At 38.5% G+C, this 19,895-nt stretch overlaps 1 protein-coding gene across 7 annotated transcripts in view; it reads right to left on the bottom strand.

Moving 5' to 3' along the window:
• Nucleotides 1–810: 810 nt before the first annotated feature.
• Nucleotides 811–19,895, bottom strand: part of LOC141443398 (uncharacterized) — an 83,621-nt gene continuing 64,536 nt past the window's right edge. For all 7 annotated transcript variants that reach the window (XM_074108651.1, XM_074108655.1, XM_074108654.1 and 4 more), the window contains 7 exons: nucleotides 15,029–15,085; nucleotides 11,909–12,045; nucleotides 10,250–10,468; nucleotides 7,606–7,739; nucleotides 6,135–6,308; nucleotides 4,579–4,665; nucleotides 811–4,268 (listed from right to left, as the gene is read on the bottom strand). In XM_074108651.1, the coding sequence (XP_073964752.1) occupies nucleotides 1,712–4,268; nucleotides 4,579–4,665; nucleotides 6,135–6,308; nucleotides 7,606–7,739; nucleotides 10,250–10,468; nucleotides 11,909–12,045; nucleotides 15,029–15,071 (3,351 nt within the window). In that variant the 5' untranslated portion in view covers nucleotides 15,072–15,085 and the 3' untranslated portion in view covers nucleotides 811–1,711. The remainder of the gene's footprint in view (nucleotides 4,269–4,578; nucleotides 4,666–6,134; nucleotides 6,309–7,605; nucleotides 7,740–10,249; nucleotides 10,469–11,908; nucleotides 12,046–15,028; nucleotides 15,086–19,895) is intronic.

Here is a 19,895-nt window from a genome sequence, read left to right as displayed (position 1 = left end):
AATACAAATACTACTCTTGTTTCTGTTGTCCTTTCAATCGTTCAATGGTTAACTGGAAGAGATCCCTTTAAGGGATAAGTTCGCCTTTGTACATCTCTTTCTCTTGTTAATTGTAATTTTCATATGTTTTATGTACAATAAAGAGTTACAACAACAACAACAACAAATAATTTATTTGACAAACATAAGTGAAGGGTCCACAGAAAGAATATAGGCACCTTTTTTAAAAAATGAGTTTTTAATATAAAAACATCTTGGATCTCTTTTTGCGAATGTTAGCTGGACGGCTAGAAGCACAATGACAGTCAAAAGTCCTGGCTATGATGTGTATATGTATGTATGATGTGTATGTGTGTAAGTTTGGTATATTGTACCTTATCTGATGAAACGAGTGAAAATATGTGGCTTTTATATTTAAAAAATGTGTTTGTTAGTGAAATAGAAAATAATTTGATGTATAAATTTAATTTATAAATGGTGTAAGCTTTATCAGATATATAAATACTTTAAATTGATTTAAACTTGTGTATTATTAACCTCAATAAGTGTTTGTAGTAGTTCAAAAAAAAACAACAAAATAAACAGTCAGCCTCTTAAGAGTTCGAAGTTAAGTTTCGAAGGAAAAAGTAGTTTCTTTTCGTTATAAATTCCATTTTGGAAGGCATAACTGTGTCTACGTGACAAGCAAAAAAAGCAGTTTCCGAGAATTTCTAGAGATGTTTTATATAAAATATCATCTTCCTGCATTATATTAAGGACATACACATATAAAATAACTTAAAATTGGTATTTGAAATAAAACCAAACATGTCATAGGTATTTTCTTATATTTTTAGAAAAAATATATCTTAAATTACGCGTACATTAATTGTTGTTCAATATTTATAAAATTTACATAGTTAAATTACTCAGTGCAAGACTGTTGGCAACCTTTGAAAAATTATCTTTTTACTTACCAATAAGGTAACTAAGAGTATTGTTAATTACTTAAAAATAGAAATATACAAAACCATAAAAAAAAAAAAAAAAATCTTTACAAAAACTTCATTTCAACTCTGTCGGAACACTCACCAAAACTGGAATGTTATTTTCTAAAACTAAAATGTCATTATAATTGGCAGTGATATTGAATTAACTAAAATGACTTAAGTTAGAAAACCTGAAGCGTGTAAGTAGAAGAAATAATAAAAAAAAACATTAGTTACAATCAACAGGTTTTTGCAATCTTTCAAAGGTTACCCCATCCATAAGAATAAAAAAACCCTGGTATAGAAACAACACTGAGCTTTTTGATAGAGCAGACACTGTGTCCGCTTGGTAGGGTCACCATTTCGAATTTTGAGAGATACCCTGCCTACATCGAAAAGCAAAAAATAAATTAAAACTCCTCATTATCCTTTTCATGAAGAAATGCGATACTATTTCAATAAAAGTAGAATTAGGGCTTTAAATGAGAAAATATGTACAAATCTACCGACGGATGAACTAAGATACTTTTTGCTACCAAAAAGCTGTTGGCGTCTCCCTTGTTCACATTAAAAATGATGTAGTTCGTCTCTTTTCCTGATGCAAATATTTTAGCGAATACGCCAAATGAAGTGCTATCAGTAGGTACGTCTTCAGTTAAGAGCATTATAATTTTTGAAATACTTTCAATTTAAATAACGCAATTGGAAGACTAAGAAAAACAGTTGAGACCCTATTATAGTTTTTAATAATACTGCACCGTTTTTTGTGCATTATAGACCACGCCTTGAGGTCTCACATCAAAGACCAAATGCCTCTGGGGTCTTTGAAGATCTGTGTACCTCTGTGGTTGCAAATAATAAGATGATGGCGTTCTTATACTAACTCCAGAAATCTGTGGTCTTCTTCTAACTTCGTAATTAGTCAATTCTGATGCCGCGTACTGTGGTTCTTGTTGAAAGCTATTCCTGAATCTAGAAAACGTATAATCTCTATCACTAGGAACTGTAAAACCACTTGGTATGTTATTTCTTACGTTAACGTTTGGTAAATTTGGAGTAATAGCTTCATTTAGCCTTACGTCATAATCGTTTTCTATAGAATCAGCCAAATTTTGTTTTATTGGTATATTTTCTGGTATTCTTAAAGGTTTGCCTGTTGCTGTATAAGGGTTAGAAATTTCTGGTTTTACTTCTGGCACTTGAGGGGAAGGCTTAAACGGTGCTTCTGTTTGTCTGGACTCATAATATTGTTTGTTTTTATTTTTTGCTTCTTTTTCTCTTGTTTCTGCTTCTTGTTCTCTAATTTCTGCTAGTTTTTCTTCTTCGGCTGCAGCTTGTTCGGCAGCTAAATAAGGCTTTAGATAATCACCAGGTGATAAAGTGGTTTCTAATTTGTCTTTGATAGCTTGATAGTTGTCATTATATACTCTTAGAACTTTTGCTGCTAAAAACTTAGCTTGATCTTTGGATGATGCTTCTGTTGTTGACCGTTCTGTTGTCGTAGTTGTTGTTGATGTTGTTGTAGTAGGTTTTTGCTTGGTTTCTTCTAATTCTGTAGTTGTTTCTTTTTTGTCGTAATCTATATCTTCTTCATCATAATATTCTTCTTCGTAATCGTCTTTGAAGAGGTCCGTTGTTGTGGGCTTTTCTGTGGTTACTGATGTTGTCGTAAGTCTTTCTGTTGTAGTTGTACGTTTTTCTGTAGTAGTTGTTGGTTTTTCTGTAGTTGTTGATGTTGTTGTTGTAGTGCTGACGGTAGTAGGTTTTGGAGTAGTGGTAGTGGTTGTGGAAGTCGTAGTAGTAGTGGAGGTCGTAGTGGGTTTCGGGGTGGTATTAGGAGGAGCAGTTAGGTCTTTACCAGCAACTGGTTGCAAGCCCCTAGGCAAGTAGGGACTACCACCCCTAGACGGTAAAAAAGGACGCTTTAGTACTTTTACATTAGGTTTTAAATCCTTAATTTTGCTTGATATATCTTCGTCTTTTGATTTGATAATAACGCGTTCTTTCTCTCTTTTGTCATCGTATTCATCATAATAATCATCTGTATCTTTAATTCTTGGAGGTTCTCTTACTTTTTGGCTATATGTATATTTCTGTGATTTTAATGGTTCGTAATAATATTCATCATCATCATAGTCTATTGGTTTTTTAGTTTTAGGTTTAGGAGTTGGACTTGAATGATGCGGCCTTGACGGTTTGAACTTCTCTTTTACTACTGGTTCATACTTTGGTCTTTCCTGAACCGTGCTAGTCTTTCCAGAAGACGAAGGTCTTCTAGTATCTTCCTCTTCGTAGTCATCATAATACTCATCATCTTCAGCTCTGTGCGGTGCTTTTGTTGTTGCAATAGGAACGTATTCATACTTATTCCTTTCATTAGCAGGTACTGGTCTTTTGATTTTAGGTGCGGCTCTTGGCATACTATATATTCCACGACCGTTAGGTTTTACTAAGGGTTGGCCCTCAGGCGCAGTTGGAGGCTGCCGTCTTTCTTCCCGATACCTGTCATCATCGTACGCTCTTTCTGGCTTCGGTTCATCTTTGAAAGGCCTTTCTTCTTTAGGTTTTTCTCTATCACCTTTATGTCTGCGACCCTCGTTAAACAAAGTCCTGGCAGAATTTGAACCTTCTTCTCTTGGAGGTCTTCTTTCATCACGAGGTTTCTCGTCATGTGGTCTGACTTCATCTCTAGGTCTCATCAGTTCTTCTCTTGGTCTCTCATCTCTTGGTCTAATTTCATCACGTGGTCTTTCATCTCTTGGTCTAATTTTATCGCGAGGTCTAATTTCATCACGATTTCTGACTTCATCTCTTGGTCTTATCTCATCTCTAGGTCTAACTTCATCACGCGGCCTGACTTCATCTCTTGATCTTATTTCTTCACGTGGTCTTATGTCGTCCCTTGGTCTGATTTCATCACGTGCTTTGACCTCATCGCGTGACTTAAATCCAACTTTTGGCCTTTCTTCTCGCGATCGAGTTTCTTCTCTTGGTCTTCCATTTCTTATTTCATCTGCATCAAAATCATCTCCAGTTCTTACTTCATCGCGTGGACGTTTCTCAATTGGTCTATCTTTGATTCGTGGTCTGTCATCTTCTCTGTATCTATCTTCTTCTTCATCCCTAGGTCTGGGTCTTCTGCTTCCTTGTCTGTAGCCAGGTCTTCTCTCTTCTTCGTCGTCATATGGCCTTCTTTCCTGAAATGGTCTTTTTCCTGGTCTCATGGGTCTGTCATACGGTCTCCTTTCATCGTAGTCGTCTTCTGGTTGCTCGTTTCTTGGTCGAGAACGACGCTCGTATCTATAAAAGTATTATAAAATATAAGTAAATTTTAGGCATTGAATATCTTGAATTAGATTTTGACTATGGCTGAGATCATTCTGAATGAATTAGAATTAATGTTTTTATTTAAGAATAGAAACTATTCATTTTCATTTTGTTTGCAAAAAAAATGCGTGAGTCAACTCCTCTTATGAAGTGATTTGTAATGGATATTTATTTATCTATGAAATAATGTGTTCCCAATCGTATTTATTCATTAGTCGCTATTCCTTCCTGCCAAAATTCGTTAGTCAGACTATTCTACGTTGTTTAATTCAATTCATTATACCTTTCATCCTCATAGTCATCCATGGGTCTACGCTTTCTTCCACCAGGTCTGCCCTGAGGACGTGGTCTGGGCCTCCTTCTGCCTCCTCTGTAATTAAATAAGAACCTAATTAACTAATGGTAATTTTGTAGGTCTTCTACCAAGTTAACACGCACATGTGTAAAAAAGTTGCATTTACGCAAAAGATCCGTCAGGATCTCTAGAATCAAGATGAGCTAAAGAAACCATTGATAGTTTTGACTAATTTTTAAAATAAAGCAAAATGTTAGTAGCACAAGTGACAGAAAAAACGAAAAGATATCTTGAAAAATAAAATGCCACTGTCCAGTTTGAGTAACTATAATTCTGAAAACCTAGAAAAACTGATGGTGACCAGCAAAATAGAAGGTAAAGACCCAGAAGATGCCCAAAGAAACGGTCTGATCCGAAAATCTTAATGTTCATCGGTGAAACGATCCACCGCGCAGAAGATCGGAGCATGTTGAAGACTTTGGGAGGTGACAGCAATACTCCATGCAAGTCCGGACTACTTCATAATTCATTTAATGCAACCATAAGTGCATTGTCCCTTATATACGGGTATACGCTAGCTGGCGCCGGTGCACTGCGCTGGCGCAGCCTGCGGGCGGGTGCGATAGGCGTCCAACCGCTCCGTGCAAACCGCGTCAAATTCAATTTCAGAATATCAAATTATTTATTAGTAAATAGGCCGCAATGGGCACTTTTACACGTAACTTTTTAAACTACCAGCGCTTTCGGAAATACCATCATTGCTAAGAAGAATGCGCCGTAAGAAACTTGGCAGAAAGTATTTTTTTCAAAATAAAATAATTACAAATAAAATACTTAATAGCTACAGTTTAAATTAAATACAAAATGACATAGTAAAAGAACAATAATAATACAGGGATGTATAGGGGATGGCGGATGTACACAATATCTAATTTTGCTGTTTCTGTTTCTTTGGCTAGGTAGTTGAAGTATAAGTTTGATAGTGTTTTATGCGACGGTTAACCTTAACAGTGAACAGTGTTCACAAAATTCTATATTGCTCTCGTGTCTGTCATTTTTTAATGCGCAAGTGGTCTCCACGTGGTTTCTGGAATTTTGCTATCAAGTTGCAAAAACTACAATCACCGTACAACGTATCTCAAAGAGTTTACTTTAACACTGGCGAAATTGTCCTTTTAATTAGGACAGAAAAGCCAATTATTTTAAAAGAGAAGAAGAAGAATATATAGAAGGAGAAAAAAAAGCCGTGGTGGCCTAGTGGTTTGACCTATCGCCTCTCAAACAGAGGGTCGTGGGTTCAAACCCCGGCTCGCACCTCTGAGTTTTTCCAAATTCATGTGCGGAATTACATTTGAAATTTACCACGAGCTTTGCGGTGAAGGAAAACATCGCGAGGAAACCTGCAAAAACCTGCGAAGCAATTCAATGGTGCATGTGAAGTTCCCAATCCGCACTGGGCCCGCGTGGGAACTATAGCCCAAGCCCTGGGACCCAGCAGTGGGACGTATATAGGCTGGGATGATGATAGAAGGAGAAGCGCTTACCTGTCTTCATACTCATAGTCGTCCCTCGCTGGATAGTAGTAATCGTCGTCATAGTAGTCGTATCTGTGGGGTCGGCGCGTGCGCGGGCGGGGGCGGGCCGTAGTACTGGTCGTTGGGGTTGTAGGGGGCGGGGCGATCGTTGTAGTTGTAGTCGCTTTGTATAGGGCATCGTTCCTGAAATTATTTCATAAATCCTTAATCCTACTTATGTTATTAATGCGAAAGTTTGGAAGTCTGTTTGTTTGTTATTTCATCACGTCTAAACCGCTAAACCGATTTAGATGAAATTCGGTATATAGATATTTTTTGAGTCCCGGGAAAGAACATAGGATAGTTTTTATCCTAAAGCAACGGGCTTTGTATGTGTGTACGTGTATGTTTGTTACGCCTTCTCGGACGGATTTGGATGAAATGTGGTATTTAGATAGCTGGCCACTTTTTATCCCGGCAAATTCCCAAACTTTTAGTGCGGTGTGGAATATAAGGGGAAACCACCACACTTATGTTCCCAAGAATATCGACATGAAGGTTCACTGCTGATCTTAAAGCTCAATGGTTTTTTTTAACACATTCATAATTTTTAATAACAAAATTTTTAATCAAAATATATGTCTAATAAATAATAAACTAATGCTGTCTGAAATAAAATAAAATTAAACTATACAATGTCAAATTAAAAAAAAAAATTAACATCAAATAGCAATACCAAATTAATTACTAACCTAACCTAAAATAAAATAAACGACCCCCCTACCTATAAGGCAAACACGTCGTCGAGAGATGTCACTGGCATCCTCTAACGACAACAACTGGACCCCAAAACTCAACCCTTCTGTATAGCTATCCCAATGTTTTGAGCGAGATAAGCGCCAGCTTTAGAATCCCCCGAGGGTCAAATCTCGACGTACATAAATAAAAAAATAAAAAAAAACACATGGGACACTTGACACCAATTGGCCTAGTCCCAAACTAAGCAAAGCTTGTACTATGGGTACTAGGCAACGGATAAACATACTTATATAGATAAATACATACATAAATACATATTTTTTTAAACATCCATGACCCGAGAACAAACATTCATATTGTTCATACAAATATCTGCCCCGGCCGGGAATCGAACCCGGGACCTCAAGCTCCGTAGTCAGGTTCTCTAACAACTTCGGTCGTCATACATACGTACGTGTGTGTAGGTGTGTGTGTACGTACCTATGTGTCGTTGTACGGCGACATTTGACAACACAGTTGTCAATCCCAGATTTTTTTTAATCAAACAGACCAAGGCTCAAAACCTATTAATCTCTCGAAACGTGTGGTTTGCCGAAATAAGATTTCAATTAATTTTTACAAAAAACGACAAGTGAAAATAAAACTGTCTACAGGAATGAGCTACATTATAAATCTACAATCGATAAAAAATATAATACGGAAATGAGGGACCAAACCGAATGTCGTTTTTTTCCCAATTCACCTGTGGAAGTAGTTAGCCGAGTTCTTGCAGTCCACGACGGAGACGAACTGGCAGATGAAGGTCTTCTGATCGAAGGCGGTGTAGTTGGCGCAGAGGAAATCGTGCCTGATGCCGTATATGCAGTGGTGGTACACCTGCGGATGGAGAAACAGTAATAAAGAAAGAAAGAAAACTAAGAAAGATGACATTTATTCACATTCACAGACACACAAATACAACAAAATCAAAACAAACAATAAACAGCAAACACAAAAAAAATACAAAATAATAATTTTAATAAGGAGTTTATTGTTCAATACAAGTTCAATATATCTCTTTTCTATTGTCTGTTTTCTTTTATAAGCAAACTACTGTTGAATAGCAGCTACTGCAATGTCCACACGACATTTTTACCCCCTTATTCATAAACGACAATCAAACCTATTTTAGTTAAAATGCCGCTAAAATTCGTTTGTCCTTATCTGTCACTTCGACATTTGTATTTGTTAGAAAGAGACAAAGCATTTGTTAGTTAACATAGGCTTGTTAAGTTTTATGAATAAGGGGGTAAGTCTTTACCACGTCTTTACAACTACTATAGCGGGTTCTGGAGGGAGTTGAGTGCAAAATTAGAGGACCGCAGTCTGTGAATAGTTTTGAACTCAGAAAAAAGCAAAAAGCAAAGCAGAAAGCAGAAAGCAAATAATGATTCTGAATGTTGCCAGGAGGTCCGGTGGACCATTTTTTTTATACCTCAACCCCTAAGACATCATGTAAATGGACGGAAAAAATGCTTTTGAAACCATTTTAAAAGCTTTTATTTATTTAACTTGCAATGTATCACATGTGCGGGTCAAATCTTGCAAGTTAAATTTGACCCACTTCTAGTAGTCGGATTGTCTTGAAATTTGGCATAGTTATGTAAATTGCGTGACAATACAATAATCTGGTAGTGGCATCCTGGTAGTCCGGCCAGGATCGTCTCCGCAGGACGGAACTTTTCAACGGTTAATGGCATCGACTTGAAATTTGAGTTGGTATGCAAATGTAGTTTGGGTGACAATGCAAGTACAGCCAACAAAATGTACAGTCCGCAAAAAAAAACTATTAAAAATGTTTTTTTACCTAAAACTTATTTTTAATTTTCTGACTATATACCATTTTTACAAGCTTTCATATAACTTGCAATGTATGTATGTATGTACAAATGTGCGGGTCAAATCTTGCTAGTTGAATTTGACCCACTTCCAGTGGCCGGATTGACTTGAAATTTGGCATACTTATGTAAATCTGATGACAATACAATAATCGGATAATGACATCCTGGTGGTCCAGCCAAGATCGTCTCTGAAGGACGGAACTCTTTAACGGTTAATCGCATCGACTTGAAATTTGGTACGGAAATTTAGTTTAGATAACGATGAAACTAAAATCAACAAAAAGTACAGTCAGCAAAAAAGCCTGTATTAAAAATTTAATTTTTAACGTAATACTTTTTTCTTATAATTAAAAACAAAAGTTATCAACTGACTACTTACAATTATGTATAAAAAGCTTGTAAAAATGGATATTATCACGAAATTAGTTATTTAAATGTCCCAAAAGCAATTGCGACATTCAGAATCATTATTGCAAGCTTTTCTGAATTCAAAACTATTCACAGAATGCGGTCCTCTAATTTTGCACACTCAACTTCCCTTGGCGCCTGCTCTATAGTATTTTGTAAAACATGTTGTTGACTGTACTACAAGCGCATGTAGTGTGTTACTTTTCTACGGCCCATTGTACAGCTGTTTGTTATCTCTAAAATATATCCAAATATTGTTGTTGACATTCTTTCTTGTATTTACCAACAATTGTTTCAAGGTTTTTGTTACTAACATAATGCTTTGAGCTCTAATTACTAGGTATAGAGGGTGAAATTTTGAACGTGATACAAAATTAGCGTTTCAAGCTTAATTAAATTTCGGTCAGTGTCATGCACAAACTCATTTATGTAAAGTCATCACCATCATATCGGCCGTAGGACGGCCAATGTTGGGCTTAAGCCTCCCCCATAGACCTCCAGTTGCTTCGTGTGGAAGCGGCTTACATCCACCGTGAAGCCGAGGCTTTGACCAGGTCATCCGTCAATCTCGTTGCAAGTCCTACGCTCCACTCCACTCGAGTACTTTTTGGTCCCAACGGCCATCTGTTTTTCATGCTATATGGCCTGCCCATTGCCACTTGAACGAGCTAATTCGTTTGGCTATGTCGGCGATCCTCGTTCTTCTACATACCGTAAACTGCTTCAACTTTGCCCTCTGGCCCCAACATTGCCTGATTCGATTTAGAGTCGAGGACTAGCACCCTTCTAGGTTTTTAAACTTTTATCCCCCGTAATAATAATTCCCGTGTAGATAAAAGATTAAAACCTATAAGAGTGCTAAGTTATCGACTCTAAATCTAATCAGGCAATGTTGGGGCCAGAGGGCAAAGTTGAAGCAGTTTACGGTACCTCCTCATTTCTGATTCGATCCCGTAAATAGAGAAACCCCAAGCTCTCTCCATAGCTCCGAAACTGTGCTATATACTAGCCTTAACAGAAACTTAATCCGGTAGGGTTGACCCTACTCACTTCTGAATCAGCCCTGTTGATGATGAAGTTGACTACAGCTGTACTAACCTGACATTTATGCTCTACGGACGCGTAAAACCCATCATGGAGTCCATCGCACTTGAAGTTCATCAGCTCAGGCTTGGGTACAGTATCATAGAAGGGGTACTCTGACAAGTTGAACCCATTCAGCTCCCGGGGCAAGTTAGGGTCATAGACGTAGTCCACTTGGGGTACCCCCGTCAGTTTGCTGTTGGTCACGTTCGCCTCGACTTCTGTTGCATCTAGCTGTAATAGAAAAGGACATAAATATAATAAAAGGAAGTATAAATAATTTGCGGGACAATTTGACACCAATTGATCTAATCCCAAAGTATAGCTTGTGTAAAGGATAAACGTACCTACTTTTAAATAGATAGATACAGTTTTAAATACAAATTAAACAGACATTTGTGTTTTTATGCAAATATCTGCCTCGATATCGGGATCGAACCCGGAACCTCAAGCTTTGTAGTCAGGGTTTCTAACCACGGGCTATCCTATGTACTATGTGTCCAATTACATATTCACACTAAATTAATATGAAATAAAGTCATTTTTAACATTACAATTTACTGAAATCGAGTTTAATTAATACCAATAATAATACTAGTTAACAGGCAAAAATTCTAAGTAATTATTTTAAATCGTGTACACACACACATTACTCACAATCTTTCACACTTATAATACTTATTAGTTAGTATCATCAAGTAAGTACAGTAAACTACTAGGACAAGAATTGTAAGAAGTGTATGAAATACCAGTAACATACGTCGGTATGAAATTCGAAGGTTATATTGACTTTCCAATTGCAGGAAGCTATGTTGGCAAGGTGATTTGACTCCTTTATGTTTCCTGGCTTAAGTTACGGCTTGGTCACGACAATGTGCTATTGATGGCGCGGCGAGCAATTTAAAGTCTCGGCCGAACCGCTTTTCGAAAAAGGTACGCTATACCTTTGCAAGTTCATATGTGATACTCCGTGCCGTGAATAAGCCGTGGTGGCCTAGTGGTTTGAAGCCGTGGTGGCCTAGTGGTTTGAAAGCCGTGGTGGCCTAGTGGTTTGACCTATCGCCTCTCAAGCAGAGGGTCGTGGGTTCAAACCCCGGCTCGTACCTCTGAGTTTTTCGAAATTCATGTGCGGAATTACATTTGAAATTTACCACGAGCTATGCGGTGAAGGAAAACATCGTGAGGAAACCTGCACAAACCTGCGAAGCAATTCAATGGTGTGTGTGAAGTTCCCAATCCGCACTGGGCCCGCGTGGGAACTATGGCCCAAGCCCTCTTGTTCTGAGAGGAGGCCTGTGCCCAGCAGTGGGACGTTATATAGGCTGGGATGATGATGATGATGTGATACTCGGTAGAACCCTGTCGCAGGGAGCTTATGCAGCCTTTATCAAGATTTTTTTGATAATTGCGGTAAATGCTGACTGCAACAGGGTTCTACTGTAAAATCCGGTTGAATGTTTTTTTTCATCGTATTTTACACACAGTTACTCGACTGAATACTGTTCCTGATGACATTTACTCGTAAGACCTTATTTTCATTTTAAACTGGCGTATGATAGCACAATGTGGTGCGTCAAATAAAGTACTTTTAATACAATTCGATGTATGCAACATTTGGTGAAAACAAATTCGATGAACAGACGGGTCGCGCAAAATAAATTCGGTGAAACCAACCTGTTCCTCATCACCAGGCGATGTCGGTTCCTCTGGGGCTGGTGTGGTGGTGGTAGTAGACTTGGCGAAGATGAGGGACGTGGCTCTCGCTGCTGATGCCGTTGGGATGTCCTGAGATAACACTGATAGGGTTACACCTGGAATTGAGAGGAAAAATTTGTAAGTGTAAAAAACTTCGGTGGCGTAATGGTTTGACCTATGGGTACGTGAGGCCCGAAAGACTGGTGGTTATCCGAATTTTAATAGTAATTTATTTGTCAACAAAAAAATACAGCATTACAGTTTAAAAACCAACGCGCTATAAAATTCAAATAAACATAAAAAACACAAACACGACATGCAAAAAAACTAATTAGGGATTTTTGAACGTCGTCTTCGTCGCTACCCTAACAGATCACACCGTCTTCACTAGTTCTTCGGTGGAGGAAAACTTCGCGAAGAGCATATACCTGCAAAGCAATTCAATGTGTGTGTGAAGTGCCCTATCTGTATTGTGCTGCGAGAGAACTACAGCCGAAAAACTCACATTCTGGGATTTCTGTGTCCAGTATTGCTTCATTAAAGTGCCGGAGTTGAAAATGATGATTACACGCAGTCGACAGATATTATCGCTCGCCACGCCGTCGATCGTGCTTTGTCCTTATTGGCTCGATACTTGAAGATGCAGATGTATTTTTCATCACACTTGCTCGTAAACAGTGTCGTAACATGCAGGCTACCTTGGTTGCAACCCCCCAAATAAAACCCTCGACCTTAATGTGCTTGTCATGAAACCCGTGGTCGGTAAATGAGTCATTGCGCGTTAAATTTTCTTGTCATGAAGCCCAAGGTCGGTAAATGAGTCAATGTGCGTACTGATACTGCTGCGTGCGCTGCTGCAGGACCACATGCACATGCACGCTGCGGCACATGCTGCGGGAGGGGCAGAGGTGGAGGGCGGCGCTACCAAGAGCGCAGTCTAAGGTATCGCCAATATTTGAAACAATGGAACAATTATATTTTTTTCTTCTTGAAATATAAAAATTTACTCGCAAATGTGATGAAAAACATTGTATGTCGGGCGGTACTAATAGACTCTCGTTCGTAATTACTTGTTTACCGCCCTTAAGACACAATGTACTATAGTGCATTGTTTTGCATCGTATTTATTGTAAAAGTTTGTATTTACCATGCTCTCGCAATTAGCTTCAGTACCCATCTTACAGCCGTTTTGATATTTGGCTCTAAATAATAGTAGTAGTAGATTATTGCCGTGTCCTGGAGGTAGGCAATTGGTGGCTGAGTAAGAATAAACGGACGAGCTTGCGAGTCCGTTTAAAATACGAAGCCAGCAATTGCTATTCCAGCCGAGACAGATAGAACTTTTCTCAAAAATGGTGAAGGAAAAAACTAAATTAGAATAAAGTTTTCCTCAAAATATATTACATTTAATTAAATTGAAAATACAAACTGAAATATAGATGCACAGAAAAACCAGAAAAATAAGACCATCCCTGGGAATCGAACCCAGGTCCTCGGTATTCCGTACCGCGTGCTATACCGCTACACCACTGTTGGTCAACGGCACAGACACGAATTTCTCCTATGCACCACATATCTCAGCTTGTTTGTTTCTTATTTAGCCACTTAAGCACTTGTTTTTCTGGTTTTTCTGTGCATCTATATTTCAGTTTGTATTATCAATTTAGGTTTTACGGGATGACCGTAAAAGTAAACATTTGGAATTGAAATAAAAAATACAAAAAGATTCCAAAAAACCAATCTTAATTTAATTAAATTCCAATAAGATGTTTATGCTTTCCCGCCTTTTTTCATTAAAAAAAACTGCACGTGTATTTTCCCACCGAAAACACCACAAGCTGCTTCAGACCGATTAAAAAAAGTCCGGAATTCTCACATAATAACTGTACCGGTCATTCGAGTTGGCTGTATACGACTTGTGTCAACATTTCCATGGCCCTTTCAACTTTTTAAAAAGTTTGCGACTCGACAATAGCGGACTTTGTATGCGACATTATTGTCGAGCTAGCGAGCCTGCAATCTATTTTACCTTTTTAATTTTTCACTGACCATAAACTATGCACTTCCCATTCTGATATGTGAAGAAAAATTTCAACCTTTACGGAAAATTTTGAGAAAAGTTAATGGATAACATAAGGTCGTGGGTGAGCAAAGTAATTGTTTTATTTCAAAGCATAATATTGCACGCTATTTACCTTTCTTCAGTAAATATATTATTGACCTTTTAAATCGAACGCTTATGAAATTGAAAGTTAGGTATAGATCTAACTTGTGGTTAGACCTTGGCATAAAATCTAGACGTTATTTGACATTTGACGACTTTTCCTTTTACCTAAATGTTCATGACATAATGCAGATGGCACAGGCTAACACACAAGGTCGAGTTTTTGTGAACTGACTTTAGAATAGCATTAGCATTCTTAGAATGTGACGAACACAAGTATAATTTTCCTTGTAAATTGGATGTACTTACCATCCTGAATTATTTCAAATTTTTCCACCCAACAGTTTAGATTTTAGAGGGGGGGGGAAGGAGGGGACGCTCGATTTTAATGAAAATTTGTATGTATGTATGTAAGTATGTAAATTCTTTATTGTACAAAATAAGTAAACAAACACAATTGACAAACAATGAAATATATGTTTGTACAAAGGCGAACTGAAACTGATGGGGTGAAATTTGCACTTTAAAGTTGAATATTTCGCAAAAAAATAACTGAATCAAAAAATCGTCTCGGCAACCCCCCCATGATTTTAAAAGACCTATTCAACGATACCCCACACTATAGGGTTAGTCGAGAAAAAAATATCACCCCCACTTTACGTCCAATAGGACCCTAAAAATTCTTTTCGTTTTTTTATGTCACCGCTTTGTCGGCGTGACTGATATGTATATTAATGCCAAATTACAGCTTTCTAGTAATAACGGTCTCTGAGCTTAGCTGCGGACGGACAGACATACGGACAGACATGGCGAAACTATAAGGGTTCCTAGTTGACTACGGAACCCTTATATTCAGCATATCAATAATAATATTTAAATTTATTAATATTTTATGTATGTCCACGCATAACTTTTTATTATGTATGTATACTTACAAAATATACTAAGTCCGAGCCATCGATGCCGTGACCGCTTCATCCTGCCAGTTTGATCTGTAACAAAAGAAATTTACATTAATATCTGTATCTTTATACATATTATACCAAATCTTGAGACAAGGTACAGGCGAGACTGACTTGTACCAAAGTGGTACAGTCACCTGCATCAACAACTGCCTCAGCGGAGCGTGCAAAAATATCTGGCACTACAATACAATAATTAAATTAAATTAAATTCCTATGGTACGTTTTTCATAATGGCCAAAATACATACTATAAAATGCCTAGGTTCATCACCATCTCCAGTCTATTCACGTTGTATTACATGTTAAATTCTGAAAAATTAAGGACTGTAAGACAAGTCGAAGGAGCTGCGCTTCGCAGAGCTCCTATTCAGGGTAGTTAAGGCGCTTCGCGCCTGGACAATACTCTAACCTAACCTAACCTATAAGATACCGACTGATCGGAATCGGTATTGTCTAACAAGACCTTGCATTTTAAACTAAAGTTTGATCATTAAATATATAATAGAAACTTTAGGTGCGAAGACGAGCGTAGCAAGGAGGAGCGTGTTAGGTTCAACTATGACCAAAACAAGCATTTGAAAAAGGGTAAACGATCTTGAAGTCACGAAGTATAACTTACAGTTTTCTATAGGATGACCATTAAATTTAAAAAAGCCGTTTCAGCGGGCTAAAAATTATGAGTAACAAGCATTATGGCTTGTGAAAATTATGCGACCAGCTATGCACCGGGCAGCAACACTTGTTATGGTTATTTCGTACAATCACCGGCCCTACAGGTCGTTCACCTTGCGCGCGAGTTGGCCTTGCTGCACTTTTACTATTATTGTATTATTGTGTAGCGCAGTATAATACCAAGAGATTGTTTAAATTTCATTTTTAATAAAACTTTTTGCTGCCTGTACTTTTTGTTGACTGTACTTGCATTGTCACCTACACTGCCTTTGCATTACCAAATTTCAAGTCGATGCCGGTAACCGTTGAAGAGTTTCGTCCTGCGGAGACGATCCTGGCCGGGCTACCAGTATGTCACTATCAGATTATTGTATTGTCATGCAATTTAAGTACCTATGACAGATTTCAAGACAATCCGACTGCTATCAGAGGGTCAAATTTTACTTGCAAGATTTGAACTCATACGTAGATACATGCAAGAAACATTTCAAGCTAGATAAAAGCTTTTAAAAATAATATGTTTCATGTATGAGGACCGCCCTTATTTTTTTTGTTAAAGCGACAACCAGAAGAGAGTTATTTGGATGTCTATCTATTACGGTTAAAGTGATACAGGCCTGTGTGGGACAGACAGACGGTCAGCGACGAGATAGAAATAGGGGTCATCCTTCGGGTACGAAGCCCTAAAGGTGAAAATATTATAGGACTATTATTCGAACGTTTCAACCGCCAAAATTTTCGCTTGCTGTAGTTTTTATGCTGTAGGATTTGACATGTTCGTCCACAGGCCAGACAAAAGAAGTCTGCGGGTGTTGGTGCAGAACCGCATTGGTGTCGTTTCTGTCTCTTGTCAGCAAGTGCCTTGAGCCAGGCTTCATCGCAACACTTGCGATCCTCCAATACACGTCCGCGCCAACCTGTGCGTTTCTCCGCCAACTTTTCCGAGTCAAGGTGGTAAATTTTGAAAGCGGCCATATCTCGCTTAACGCAGTCCTTAAATCTAATCAGACACCAAAGACGTTGTGCACAGGCAACACGCCAAAATTCGTCTGGAACAGACGCGTAGGCCTGATGATGATTAGAATTTAATAACATTTTCGATTATTTTTAGACGGCCTGTCAAGGCTCGGATACCGGTTAAATTTCCAAACCGTTATCATGTACTTCGCGCAAAACCTTTTCATTTTGGTTTCGTTCGCGAAACCGTTATTTTTAAACCGGTTTTTAAGGGAACATTTCCATAAAGTTCTTGTCAGATTAACCGGTTTAGAACAATAAAAACAGGATTATTCCAGCGCAGGATAAACTTCGCCGCCCGCCGCCGGCCGGCCAGCTGTCACTCGTCGAATAAACCGGTTTATTAAGGTTATAGTTAAAGTCTTAAAAAACGTTCGCGTTCTTATGAAAGTTCGGAGTTAAAGCGAAATAAACCGGTATTTACCGCTATTTTATAAACCGGTTCCGAGCCTTGCGGCCTGTACTTGCTTCTAGGAGTATGTACTAAATGACCTGGAAACTGAAACAGAATCTTCTACCATGTCAACAAAAATTTTCCGTTTTCCGTCCCCTTTTTCCGTCGCGTAAGGCTACGTTTCCACCAAAGAAGCGCTCCATTTACTGATCCTCGCACAGCACATCTCTGGTGGAAAAAGCTGAGCGGAGTTTTAATGAAAAACACATTGCTCGCAATACATCCTCGCACATTATTAATTGGTGGAAACGTAGCCCAACAAACCGTTATTGTGTGACACAGTTTGCCGTCTGTCATCGTACGCGACAGTACCGACGTGACTTTTTTGCATAAGTATGAATATATTGGAAATATTCCATTATATTTCTTAGTAAAACTATTGTCCTCCTGCTGAATCATTTAAAGTAAAAACCGGCCAAGAGCGTGTCGGACACGCCCATGATAGGGTTCCGTAGCCACAACGAAAAAATCAAGTATCATTTTTCTAAGGATTTCGTATTGTGTACTTAAGTGAAGTTCCGGTGTATATTTTATACCTTAGGCTGCTATTTATTCTTAAACTACTAATTTTAGAGGGGGGGGGGACGCTCGATTTTCATGAAAATTTGCACTTAAAAATTGAATATTTCGCAGAATTTCGAAAAATCGTCTCGGTAATCTCCCAGTGGTTTTAAAAACCTATCCAACGATACCCCACACTATAGGGTGAGTCGAGAAAAGAAACACTCCCACCTTACGTTTATAGGAGGTACCATCAGCCAAATATGTGGTCTACCACCCTAAAGTTGATAATCGTTTGCATGTCATAAAACAATAATGCCAATAGACGTGTCTGTCAACTTGGAAGTTCGACTTTAGCGACATACCTATTCATTTGATAGTAGGGACTTGAGATTCGCGCTGTCATCGTTCATCCACCATTACCTCTCATATTTCGTTTTCTAGAATTTTTTTACCGTACAACGGCAAAAACTACTTGACACTGGCAAAATTGTCCTCCAATGGACAGAGCCATATTTTTCTAAAAATCTAATCTAATCTAATCTAATCTAGTAGGAACTTGTTTTGTTTGATGGATCAAAAAGGAATACACTTATAGGCTCTCCGTATTACCTAGTGTGTGTGCTATATTGGCCTGCCCATTGCAACTTCCTCGAGCTTATCTGCTTGGCTATATTGTCTTCTACGTATCTCCTCATTTCTGATTCGATTCCGCAGAGAAACCAACATACTGTCCCAATAGCTCGCTGTACAACTCTATGCAAAACCCTATTTAGACCATTCAAGAACTTGAATGCAAGATTCATTAAATTGCGGTATTTATTTGACTAACTTAATTCGTTGTCCCTCAATAGTCTGCAATGTAATGCAATTTATATGCAAGTTCTTGGATGGTCTAAATGTGGCTTTAGGACTATAGTGATGCATCACTGGCAACATTGGTTGACTTTCGTCTTAAGAACATTTTTGATTATCCGATCCGATATCCAGTATCGGTAGCGATGTCGGGGCAAATAAAATGTATGAAATATGATTCGATATCGAATCGGATAATCTAAAAGACAGGTACATATTTCATATAGTTTACTTGCAGTTTGCTTGTTTGTATCGGATAATCTGTAAACGTTCTAAGGCACCGAGGAATTTTGGAAGAAGAGAGAATCATCATCATCATCATATCAGCGGAAAGACGTCCACTGCTGGACATAGGCCTCCCCCAAGACTCTCCACTCATCGGCAAGGCGATCTTAACCAGGTCGTCGCTCCAGAGAGAGAATGCTAGTAAATAATTAAGGATGGATTCTGTTAAATAACCTCACAGAGTTGACGCCGACCGCTTTCTCCATTAGACATGGCTGTTACACCGAAGGTAGACGGAACTTAGCAAATCTGTCGCAAACTGATCTCGATACCGTGACAGGAATATTTAACAGGCTGACGAATCACAGGCGGTTAAAGCAGTGATGAAATAAACAGAGACCGAATTGTCTAACAGTATGACGATTGATGTCCTCCATGTCGACAAAGGCGAACCTGCAGGCTTGTTTGACGACCGGATGGCCAAGTGGTTAGAGAACCTGACTACGAAGCTTGAGGTCCCGGGTTCGATTCCCGGCCGGGCAGATATTTGTATGAATAATACGAATGTTTGTTCTCGGGTCTTGGATGTTTAATATGTATTTATGTATGCATTTATTTATATAAGTACTAGCTTTTGCCCGCGGCTTCGCCCGCGTGGAATTCGGTTATTGCGCGCTGTTCCCTCGGGAACCGTGCATTTTTTTCGGGATTAAAAGTAGCCTATGTCACTCTCGGGTCCATAAACTATCTCTATGCCAAAAATCACGTCGATCCGCCACTCCGGTTCGATGTGAAAGACGGACAAACATACACACAATCACACAAACGTACAAACACACACACTTTCGCATTTATAATATTAGTATGGATGTTTATCCGTTGCCTAGTATCCATAGTACAAGCTTCGCTTAGTTTGGGTCTAGGTAATTTTCATTCTTAGGATTAGGTTTTTATAATAGTTATAAAAAGTAAAATACAGAAAAGTACATACAAAATAAAAATATAAAAACCTAACCGTTTGCCGCCGGTAACGGGGCAGGGCCCAAGCTACCGGTGATCAGGGCCGCAGAGTGAGGAACCTCCGGACGATTTTTTTTTTTTATCATGTGCCCGA

The sequence above is a fragment of the Choristoneura fumiferana genome, chromosome 27, assembly GCF_025370935.1.
Source record: "Choristoneura fumiferana chromosome 27, NRCan_CFum_1, whole genome shotgun sequence".
NCBI classification, from domain to species: Eukaryota; Metazoa; Arthropoda; class Insecta; order Lepidoptera; family Tortricidae; genus Choristoneura; species Choristoneura fumiferana.
Note: the sequence above shows the minus strand (reverse complement) of the source record. Positions and strands in the feature narration are given on the sequence as shown.